The sequence below is a fragment of the Eulemur rufifrons genome, chromosome 15, assembly GCF_041146395.1.
Source record: "Eulemur rufifrons isolate Redbay chromosome 15, OSU_ERuf_1, whole genome shotgun sequence".
Classification (NCBI taxonomy): domain Eukaryota; kingdom Metazoa; phylum Chordata; class Mammalia; order Primates; family Lemuridae; genus Eulemur; species Eulemur rufifrons.
Window position 1 is genome coordinate 96723390 of NC_090997.1, and position 12322 is coordinate 96735711.

The 12322-nt window shown below is 33.5% G+C and overlaps 1 protein-coding gene across 1 annotated transcript in view; it reads right to left on the minus strand.

The window, feature by feature from the left end:
• SYNE1 (spectrin repeat containing nuclear envelope protein 1) overlaps positions 1–12322 on the minus strand; it is a 425086-nt gene that overhangs the window by 282943 nt on the left and 129821 nt on the right. Inside the window, exons 14-19 of the mRNA XM_069488737.1 lie at positions 12144–12312; positions 6760–6856; positions 6012–6214; positions 4007–4171; positions 3401–3553; positions 2236–2379 (exon numbers count right to left, since the gene is read on the minus strand). Coding sequence (XP_069344838.1) covers positions 2236–2379; positions 3401–3553; positions 4007–4171; positions 6012–6214; positions 6760–6856; positions 12144–12312 — 931 coding nt within the window. The remainder of the gene's footprint in view (positions 1–2235; positions 2380–3400; positions 3554–4006; positions 4172–6011; positions 6215–6759; positions 6857–12143; positions 12313–12322) is intronic.

The following is a 12322-nucleotide window of genomic DNA, read 5'->3' on the forward strand; positions in this document are numbered from 1 at the left end:
GTACCACTGAAACAAATAAATGGCTACTAAGTTTTCTCATGAAAATTCACCTACATCGTCCTTCTGAATAGCACTTTCCATCTAAAAGATTGTTGTTAGTGAGCCAGATGGCATCAAATTCCACTTCATAAACCATCAACTCATTTTCACTTTATCTTGAATCTGACCTAAGACAGTCACGAATTATTACATCATCTAGAGCAAGCTGTGCCTTCCAGCTTTATTTTCAAGAGCTTTCCTCCTTGAACCCTCGACTCCAGACAAACCTACAATCCTGTTGACTTACTCTTCCCAGACAGGCTTTGTGCTTCCCTACCTCCCACCAGCTCCATGCTTTCCTACCCTCTGCTTATCAACATCCTACTCGTCCCAAGCATTAAAGTCAAATACCAATATATTCCTGAAGGTTCCCAGGGATGTCTCCCTAGTCTGAACTGGTGCAGCCCTCACCTGTGCTTGTCTTATACCTACGTATCTTCACGATGAGGCTATCAGCTCCTGGAAATCAATAGCTCCAGAAAGTGTCTGCCTTATTCTCCAAGAATTTCCACCCCCCATACTTTCAGACAACCAGGGAAAGAACATTAATCAGTATTTGTTAGTAAACCATTCTTTGTTTTTCATAAAATACAAAGACAGTAATATGCTAACTATATCAGGAATATTCTAAAAATAATCCTTGAAGAAAGTGGGGGAGGGTAACAATTTATTATACTGTTAAATATACAATTATGTATGCAGAAATGTTTTTATGTCCCAGGGACATGCTGCCCGGAGAATATACTCATTAAAAGACAGGTACCATCCTTCTGCTGCAACAAGATTCTGCTAAAATTACCTGGAACAAAACCAAGAGAATCTACCCATGTGTATAAAAATTAGTGTGCTGTATTGATCTTTCCTGGGTGCAATAGAAAATCTATTCAATCTGTAGTCTCAGCTACTCAGTAGGCTGAGGCGGGAGGATAGCTTGAACCCAGGAGCTCAAGACCAGCCTGGGCAACATAGTGAGACCCTGTCTCTAAAAAAATTTTTAAAAATAATATCTATCAAAATATTGCATCTGAAATAGCAGTAAGAAGGCATAATGACTTAAGGCACAATTTACTTTCTCAGGGATTGCCCTAAACAAACTAACCCTGGCCCAGGCTGTAATGTACAAGCCCAAATATGGTCCTGAAACTGCTAGAAAGTTATCAAATTGAAGATCTTGACTTTAAATTGTACCCAACCTTTAGCAACTTTTGCTGGCAGCCAATATTATCATTATTGTTCATTACCTTTAAATTACCAACAATTCTATCTTGAATTTTAAAATATATGACCACAAACTTCTAATACATCTCAGATTTATAGACAAAATTTTCTCTTTTTATCCATTACTATGATTTTTCCTATTTTTGCTTTTTGAATTTTTCTACTTTTTCTCCACCACTGATTTTACATAGGTTACTCTCTTTCTCTCTACCTTTTCCTCTCCTATTTGATAGGTTTTTCTACTTTATTTTCCTTTGTTTTTCAATTCTTTATTATAAAATATTTCCATTTATATAATCACCTCTCTTTTATCAGAAATTAATTACCCAATCTAAGTGGACTTTGCAGACAATACCGTCTGCCTGAAATTCAAGTTTAGATAGATAAAATATCCCAATGGAACTTCCAAAGCTCTTAAGGAAAATCCCTCAGTAAAATAGGGAAGGCTTATGGCCAGTGCATACATACAGCTGGTTCCCTGCACAGAAGTAGTGTATATATATTCTAAGCCTGAGGTGAACTCCATGAGAAAAGGAGGACAGAATTTCCATTGCTTTGTGGCTATGCTAGCAGAAAACTGCATAAACAGGCTTAGAGTGGAGGTACGTCAAAGGAATCTCAGTTTAAGTTCTCATTTAAATGTATGATCCCCTCTTCTTCCTTCTCCTCTTCTTTTTCTCTTTCTCTTTCCCTCTCTCTGTTTTATCACATTCAGCTGCCCTCCTCAAAGCATTTACCTTTCTATTAAAATATGCTATAGCACTTCTGAATTAACAGAGGTAATACTTGGTATCAGTGTCATAGTTTTATTTTTTTTAATTCGTGACAAAATGACTAAATCAAGAGTCCCAATAAGAAACAAGGTGTGATTTGTTAACAAATAAACAATTTGCGCATAGGTGAGAGAGGAGGTAGGAGACAAGCTGAAGGCAGCGTTGGTGCCACACAGCGTGTTGTGCATTCAAGTATTTTCCGCACCTTGCTTAGCTGCTCTTTGAGTCTGGACATGGTTGCAAACATTTCATTAGCTTCTTCTTGGGGGATCTCTTTGGAAATGAGGTGCACTGTCTTTGTAACCATCTTGTATTGAGCATCAATCGCAGGCACCCTCTGCTCGATATCCTGCGTGAATCATTGAAACAGCTAGATTAACGCATGACACATTTCCTTCTCATGTCAGGATTCCACAGAAGGCAGAACAAAAATCAATATGCGCTGTATAAAATTCTACACTTACAGTAAACTTTAGGAGAGTCCAGTTTTTGCTTCCTTTCATTACTAATATATATATAGGTAATATTACACAAATAAATAAAACTTTCCCTTAAAAGTGACCAAAATTTTTAAGTTAACATCAGGATTAGCTGAAGTAATCTTTACACTTTCAAAAAAAAAAAAAAAAAACAGCATGTTAATGTAGTATAGAAACATTATATAACATGTAAATGCATATTAAAAATTTGGGGCAATTCTGACTTTAAAAAATAAACAGTTTGTTTTTTCTTAGAAAAGTAACACACATTGTCATTATAGAATATTTGTAAATTAGAAACATTAGGTTAATGAAAATTTAAGTTACTTATAGTCTTCTCACACAATGAAAACAAAAGCTAGCATCTCATCATTACATCATTAATATTTTTCCTGTGTTTATACCCATTTTTTATTTTTACAAAAACAAAGGGATGATGCCGTTGTTTGCTTTTCTCACTTAACAATACATTGTATAATAAAATCTTTCCATGTCATTAAAAACTCTTCCACTACTTCATTTTTGAAAGCTGTAGGCTATTCAAAATATGTAAATACCACAATTTGTGTAATTAGTCCTTTATTGTTGGAAGTATTTATGTGGAAGTGCTATCTATAGATGTCTCCTGTTTTTTCCTAATGCTTTATAATCTGGTTGTAGGAAAAATATCTCCAAATTGAAAAACTATTTTGAAGTTACTTTATATGATGAAGACATATCTTTAAAAAATTCAATATATTTTTTATGACAGGTGCAAATCAGGATAAGCAGTCATGTCAAAATGATGCCCAGGAGACACAGAAACAATTTTTGCAATGATCTGAGTAACCTGCTGTTCTTTATTTTCACAGTGGAATAGGCTTTTTGTTTTATTACTCAGAAACCGCTCACCTCCAAGTCTTGGATTAATAACTTGACATTCGTAAAAGAGACTTCTAAGGGTTCAGAAAGTTTCCTATGGGCTTCAGTTGCAAAAGTAGACAGGTTATTAACACAGTCTGTGTATTCTTTCTTCATTCTGTCTATCTCATCGGCTCGAGCATACTGTTAAGAAAAGGGATGGGGATATCATGAAAGCCATTACCTGTGACTGGAAGAGCCACCAACCTTCACTTTTACATCTTCTCTGGAATTGTTAACTGGTAGGAAAGATTCTAATTCCTGATTCTCATTTTAGATAAATTTGAAGTAAGTCCAATTACTTCGAAAGGAAAAAAACTAGAACAAAAATGAACTATGATTTGAAATACAAATCATTCCATGTAAGTAGGCTCCATATGTCAACATAATCTTTAATCAAATTAATGCATTTCTGTAACATTCCTCCATTAGAAATGGAAAAGAATGAATAATCAACCATAAAATATACCAGTTTTAAACACATCTATACCTATCTTAATAAGCCCAGCCTATATAAATTGTCCTCAAAACATACTGTTCATCTCAATCTTTATAATACACACACATTTGAGGTGTCTATAGATTTGAAAGACGTACTTGCTTGACTTCCATAAACAGCTCCCTCCATCGCCCATTTAGCAACAGTAATTGCTGCTTAACGTCACGGGAAACGATCTCATCACATGTTTCAATTAGGAAATTGCCAGCATCGTTCATGGCAGTGTGCTGCTGAATCCAATGAGGCAAATTCCTAAAAAAATCCTAAACAATACAGAATGCACATTATTGTAAACCATAAACCATATATTAGTAACTGATACTAAAGTGACTAAAGTAGGAGAAATGTCTTTATTCTAAAACTTGTACAAATTTTAAGGTAAATCTTAAATCTCTTTCAAAATGCAACTTTTTTTTTTTTTTTTTTTTTTTTTTAAGAGACAGGATCTTGCTCTGTCACCCAGGCTGGATTGCAGTGGTGCAATCATAGCTCACTGCAGCTTTGAACTCCTGAGCTCAAACAATCCTCCCACCTCAGCCTCCTGAATAGCTGGGACTACAGGTGCACATCCCCATGCCCAGATAATTCAAAATGCAAATTTTTAATAAAGAGCTTCAAAATATGAACAAGAAATACTGAGTGTCTTTTTATAAGAACATCTATGCCATATTTTTAGCTGAGGACAAAATAAAACTGTAAGTGTAAGAAACTTGTGCATGGTCTTCAAGCTATTAATAGTAAATACAGTGCCAAGGTCATATAAAAGCCATAACAGATTAGGGAAATACATAGACTTCTCTAAAAAAATTAAAAAAAAATAGAACTGTTATTCTTGACTTTAAAAGGTGAATACAGTACATTAAAATAATTTAACAATCATGGGGATAAACCAACGAAAGAAAAAAATTTAAATGTCTGGGTAAAGAACACTTCATACAATAACAACTTTTCTTATTTGTTTAAGGTTTTATTGCCACATACTTGGCAATAAAACAGTTTCCAACTCATTTTAAATTAAATGCATGTGTGCGTGTGTGTGCACACACACACTTCACAGTAAAAACCAAGGATACCAAAGATAATTCAAAATTCATTTCATAAGCCATGTGTGGGAGGACTTCCTACATAAATAGATGAGAACACTTCTGTTTCTGCCGGTTATATTCCTTTGGATCAAATTAACACATATGACAACCACTCGGGCACTGCTGGTCTGATCAGAAAAGCCAAAATCTATATGGGTACATAGTTATTGCCTTCCTCAGCTATACAAGCATATTTAATCTATATGAAATATAGAAGAGTAAAACATTTGAAAATGATACATCTACTTGTGCAAACAATAATATATGATCCAATCTTGGATAGCAAGCAGTAATTCTAATGTATGTATTATATTTCACAGGAACCTGGTATTTTAACATCTTTTATATATAAATTGATTTTCCATTTGAAAATGCCAAGCACTCATTAAGAAGTATATGCACTGAAATAAGTCCATTTCATGTGCTGTTTACACGTAAGTGATACTAAAGTAAAACAGTAACTCTCACATGCACACACACATACACACTTATACTGCCAAAAAATGAAAAAAGAAATCACTCCTAGCCAGAGTGAGACCCTTGACTGAGGGTTGATAACATCCAAAAAAGAATAAAGAGGTAAGAACGTGATGGTCCTGCTGTTTATCTAGTGTATACTACCACACAGATTCAGTACTGTGTTAGCCAGTGTTGTTTCCATCCTCTCTTAGGTCAGGAAATCAAGGACTGGGGGCCTAGACATGCCCCTTCATGTACAGACCTCAGTGTGAGCGTGGTGCCCTCTGCTGCCCAGTGGATTTGACTAAACATCAGTTACTGCTTTTCTGAACACAAAAGTCAGACACTGGAGTGATCAGATAGGGAACTGTTTTAACAGAGCTTTTATTAAGCAGTATATTTACTGGTCTGAAGTAATTTACTAACCTGTGCAACTTTCCAGGCAAAGTCAGGATTCTCGAGGCACACTTGCAAATATATAACACTCCCTAGTGACCTACGCTGTAAAATTTCTCATTTCTAAATCCATGTCTTCTCCTTTTGCATGAAACAATCTTACCTTTTTGGCATTTTCTGACTGATTTAGCATTTTTTCAGCATCCTCTAGCCAAGCTTGAAGACTAGCCACAGTACTGCCATAGCGATCCCAGTTAGAGATCACTTCTTCTAGCATACTCCTCACGCTCCTAACTTCTACCGAGAGATTCCTCCACTGAGCAGTAGTTTCATTCATGAATTTCATCACATTCTCAGCTTCTTCCACTGAAATAGATAAAACCAAGCATAATCCATATATTATATTTTAAATCCTACACACCTTTTTTCTATAGTCTTATATATTGGTGTGAAATAGTATCAATCACAAATGCTGGAGTTCTTTTCCAACAAATATGATAGACATAATTACAAAATGAAAACATATTTTACAAATCATGTCTTCACACTAATTTACTCTCTCATTTACTTGATTATCATATTCAATTTATTCCAATTTTTTGCCTTTAATCCTTAGAATTGAAAATAAGTTGAAAAATTACAATTTAGAAAATGAATGCGTATTTTGCTTTCTCTTAGAAGAACACACACACACACACACACACACACACACAGAGGGAGAGAAGAGTATGATCATTCAAGTTAGGCATTGCACAAAGTCAAAGGGACCGAATACAATATGTGCTCTCCAGGCCAATGGCATGGTCATACAAAGATTCTGCAGAGAAAAAAAATGACCTGATCACACAGAAACCTACACATTCTAGTTTTACTGCAGTCAACACTGCAGCAAATTCTGTAGCATGCTTTACCTGAACCATCTGCTTTGATGTACATCTCAGCTGTCTGTTTCAAGATCTGGTATGTCACTTCATATTGCTCAAAGAACTTGCTATTTTCTATGAAAGACTAGAAAAGGAGTAATAGTTAGAAGATAGAAAACATTAGGCTTATATAGAGATGCCAAAGTTAATTTTCTTCAATATAACTCTGTGGGTATTTTACTCAAATTTGCCAACCTAACACTTCTTGAAAATACAAAACTAATTCCACTGCCACAAATAACCTAAGATCTTTCTGAACATATCAATTAATTCCACATTTTAAATCCTAACTCAATGCTAGATTGAGAAACTATTCCCTTTGTTCACCACCCAGGGGTTTGCTTTTCAAAGAGAAAAATTTATCCAGAGAACCTAAGCCTAACATTTAGAAAGCACTAAATTTGGAAGAACATTTTAAAGTGTCCCACTGTGTTTTAGCTGTGGGATTGTGTTGCTCTTTGAATATTAATCTTGGTGAATGACTGCTTTGAGGAACTTCAGATTATAAATAAATGACACAGTACACAAACACTTCCCTTAAAAGGTAAGTAGAAAAATTTTAAATAATCATATATTCCATCCATGTTATTGATGGTCTCATATTTCAATTACTTACTATAAAAATTACAGATAAGACATGTCTATATATCTATATGTAATTTACGTATGTAGTAAAGTCACTATCAGCAAATGGACAGTATAAAATTGAGAACATACAATACATTTTTAGGTAAATTTTATTATTGTTAAGTCCAAGAAATATGAAATAACTCCTGTTTCAAAAATTATTCTTATTCCTCTAAAGTAGAAAATTAATGCAATTATAGTTCACAACATATCACTAAAGGAATTTCTTTTAATAGTATAAAGAGCTCCTATGATTTGGATCTATTAAAATACTTGATAAGTATTACTATCACAAAATGAAAAATCAACCTTCAAAAATCAGCTGAAGTCCTGTACAGTATGATGATGAATGCTTACTATATAGATGTAAGATGCTTGTGTGCATAGGCAAAATTATTCATAACAGCAATTTCAAACATTCCTAGATTTTTACTGATAAATGTTTATATTTCAAGATAACATTTAAAAACATGATATCTATGATACATTTCATATCATTTTATGTTTATAAAATTTACTTATACATTAACTATTCTTCAGGAATACAGTGAATAGAGAAAGCTGTGAGTTATCTGGAATGAGAGGTTCCATGATGAATACTTTATTCAATGACTTTAATAGCTTTATTATTTTTGTTAAAGAATAAAGTAAGACAATAATAGTCTGATTAATTCATTATTTAGCTTTACATATTATTCTATACAGATGGGAAAAGAGTAATTTACTAGAATTTCAATCTTGAATAATTTAACCAACTAAGCAAATTATGATTTGATCAAAAATGGGAAATTATACCTAATGTTCAAGACACTGTGTAAGAAATTGAAGAAAGAATTATATTTGGCAAAGTTTAAAAAAGTAGTCTCCATTTAGTTTTGGTGCAAATTTCAAAAGCTAGTGGGAAGACAATTGCTCTAAGTGTCAAAGAAATGGGAAATAGTGCTTGTGCTGGACAGGAACACTTCAATATGCTTTTGCTAGTTTACAAATTAATTAAAAATGAACAAGAGAGAAAAACTTATTTCATTTCATTTTTGGTCCAAGATGCAGGAAAGAAGAAAGGATATTTTATAAATGTCAGAGGAATTCATTATTTTTGAGCTTTCCTATTAGCAAAACTAGGCAATTAATGTTTGAAAAAAAGACCTTTTTTGTTATTTTTATTTTTTATTGGTCCATTTAATTTGGTTCTTTTTTCCTGAGTATGGAGTAAACTCACTTAGCAACATGAATTATTTTGTCTATTAGAATCACTTTAGCAGCAGCATTTCTAAATTTCCTTTTTATTGTGAGCTATTTAGAAATGCCTCTCAGTGAAATACAAATGTACATTTAAAATAATAATGACAGGATTAGTTTAATTCTTTCAAAATAAGGTTGAACCTTGAAAATCAAGTTCCACAGATAAGCCATGTTAGGGAACTTTGAGAATTAATTGTACTTCAAGAAAAATGAGATACTTCTTCCGCCACTAAATTCAAAATATGAGTGGAAGTGACTAAATTTCTACTTTTACTAGGTAAGTACAGATGTAACAAATACAAAGCTCATCAATTTCATTTGAAGGGGAAATAAACCAGATAATTTAAGATATTTAAAATTAAAAATTATCAGCATTGTCTATTTGTATTAATAAAATAATTATGAATAATAAAATAAATATTCACATTACTTATGTTGCATTCAGACAGTCCATAATTTCAAGAGCTCTTCTTAAAGCTTAAAGATTAAATGTCATCCTATTTTTTCCATAGTCAAATTGAAGCACATGTTTTGGTCATTGTCAACAATTCTGACAGCAAGGACCAAACCAATTATCTTCTGACTTACATTACAGCATATAATCATGTATCAATGGCATGTGGCCTAAATTAATCACAGCAAACATCTGTGAGGTATTTTTTAAGAATTCTTTAAGCGCTCAATAACTGCATATCTGAGCCAGGAACTACATTCTCTAATTCTCTAACCCTTAAAAGAATGTACTGTTTTTCTATTTTGGAAATGAATAAGTTTGAATTGAGAATTTAGACTAAGGAAAAGGTAATGGAAGTTTATGGCCGGACTATTAATTTGGCTATTAGATGATTAGCAGCATACGGCTTACTGCAATACTTCTTTTTGCGATTTTATTTGAAAATCTTCATGCTCTTTGGAATAGTCTGTTTTAAAGAGAATGATTTTCCGGAATACACCAAAAGGATAGGAGGCGCTATGGCAGCGGTCCTCAACTTTTTTGGCACCAGGGACTGATTTCATGGAAGACAATTTTTCCATGAACCTGGGTGGGGGATAAGTTCCTAAGTTTCACGGAAGACCATTTTTCCATGGACGGGGAGGGTGTTCGGGGGGTGGCAGAGCTCTGTGGCCCCCTCCCTAACAGTACTAGTCTGTGGACCTGGGGGTTGGGGACTGCAGCTCTATGGGATGCAACATAAAAGGAAAACAGTATGTGTCAGTCTTTGTTCCTTAGAAAAGTTCCCATTATTCTATTGTTGCTATCACCATTATTATTATTAAAAATTTGAGAAAGACTAAGGCCTTTAGAAATTAAGTTATTCACAAAGTCGCATGGGTAGTAAGTAGGTGAACCATGATTCAAACCCATTTCTATGTGACTGTTGTCTGGGCTTCATCAGTTTCCTCCACCCTCATACCATGTTGCCTAGGACATAAATAACAGCAACTATCAGGCTGTTAAATACTGTCAGATATGGACCAATATTAAATGGAAATAATATTTATGCGAGCTACATTCTTTAGTTCACTAAGATGCAAGATATCACATCAGTGATTTGGTCTTTTAAGTTAAAAATCCTTTTTGATAGTAATATTCAGTGCTTAAGAATAAGAGCTTTTGATTTGGAAAGATTTAGATTCAAATTCTGGTTCTACATCTAACCTACTTTGCCACCTGAAGCATGAAACTTGAGCCTATGAAGCCTCAGTGCTCCTACACTGTTTCCTCAGCATATAAATTAATGTGCAAATGCTCAGCCTGTAGGGCCATCATTGAGATGAAAGATGATGATGCGTGTAAAACACTTGGCACTTGGGAAACACTCAACACTCCACAGTCATCAAAACTAAGCTAAAAAGTGCCTTAAAACTCTTTATGGAAAAAAAATCAGTGATAAATAGATATTCTTCATTAAGGGGTGAGAACAGTAGGAAATGTTTATTGATACATCCTATGTATTATATGTAGGGTAATTAGCAACTTTAGAAATAATTGTGAAGGTTACAAAGCAGTTTAAAATTAGCAGCTTAGTGAACTTCTCTTTAACTTTATGGAGCAGGCAGGAAGTATTAACTTTTTATCATCAATAATAATTCTCTATTTACATATGCTTCGAGAAGTTCAAAGGGAATTATTAACATCATTGTATTGGAACATTAACCTGGTGGAACAGTCCCATTAGATATTTAAATCTGATTGGCTGTTCTTAAATAGCTAGAATAAAGAATGGATTCTGTATAATTACCTATTGAGCTCACAGTAGATCATTTGACATGACTAAACCTGAAAATAGGAATGCATAACTGTATTTAATGTTTAAAAGACTAATGTTATTGCTTGAATTAAGAAACTGGATTCACATTACTTTCCAAAATAATTTAAAATGAATAAAGGAACATATCATACCAGATTTCACAGTTTTTGACAAATGTTTCCTAGACAATTTTAGTAAACCTAGAAAAAGATTTTACCATAAACCAGTTAAATCTTTTCTTTTTCAAACACATGTTGTTCACTCAACATTTAGAAAATGAAATTAAAAAGCAGCAAAATAGATAATTGTTCTAAGATGCTTCAGTAAAAATATGATTTCAGTAAGTATTCGAGCACAACTTATTACAGAGACACTGTGACTAAATCAGGTTATAAATGGGCTCATAGTTTAAAAGTTCATTGATTTATCATTTAGAATTTGTGTTTAAATATAAATAGAACAGTATAGGACTAAGACGCCCTATTAACATTAATTTTATGAGCACATTTGCATTGCAAATAAATTCATAAGGAAAGCATGTTTAATTAAGAAATAAACTGCCTTTAATAAATATATACACTAATTACATGTAAATGAAAACTGCTAGCTACAGAACAATCCAATTCATTCATTAACGCAGGGCTACTATTCTATGTAGATACAGGATTATGGAGACTCATAGCCCAAAATATAATATAATGTTTAAAAATTAAGTTGGTACAAAAATTCCTAGACAAGATTTTATTCTTCCTGGGTGCACATAAGGAACCGTGAAGCTCAGGGAATGACCATGAGGAAGACACACTGAACCTACTCTAAAAAATAGATAGTCCTCATGTGGACAATTGAGAATTGTTCTAAACCACTCATGATTGGATTTTAGAACACATGAAGATAATCTTTAAGTATCCTAATTCAGTTTCAGTAGTGAGCAACAATCAAAGATTTTTGGGTATGCAATACAAAAACTTTTCTTCTTAATCAATAAAGCCAGTCACAATGGTTCAATATGATTAATGCAGCAAAACCTTTCTAAATTAGGGGGTTTTAAAGAATCAAACTCCAAAGAATATAGGTTTATATTTCAGATGACTGTGAAAAGCTCATAAACTTATTTCATATCTAACCCATTTAACACATAGGTATCTTTATGTTTAATTTCAAGATTAAACAGCATTAAGTAAACTGGTAGGTGTTAGATGCTAAATCCACAGGTCATCTGATTTCTCTGACAAAGCACCAGGGACTTACGATGTAGTTCTGTAGAAGCAGCTCCACTGACTCTCTCCTCCCATACTTAATGATCCAAGACTTCAGCTTTGACTCTGCAAGAACCAGCAGTGAGAGCAGACGGTACTTTAATTCTAGAAATTCCATTTTCATTAGGTGTAGCTCTGATGTGGAGGAAACAAAATGAAACCTAGAAATAA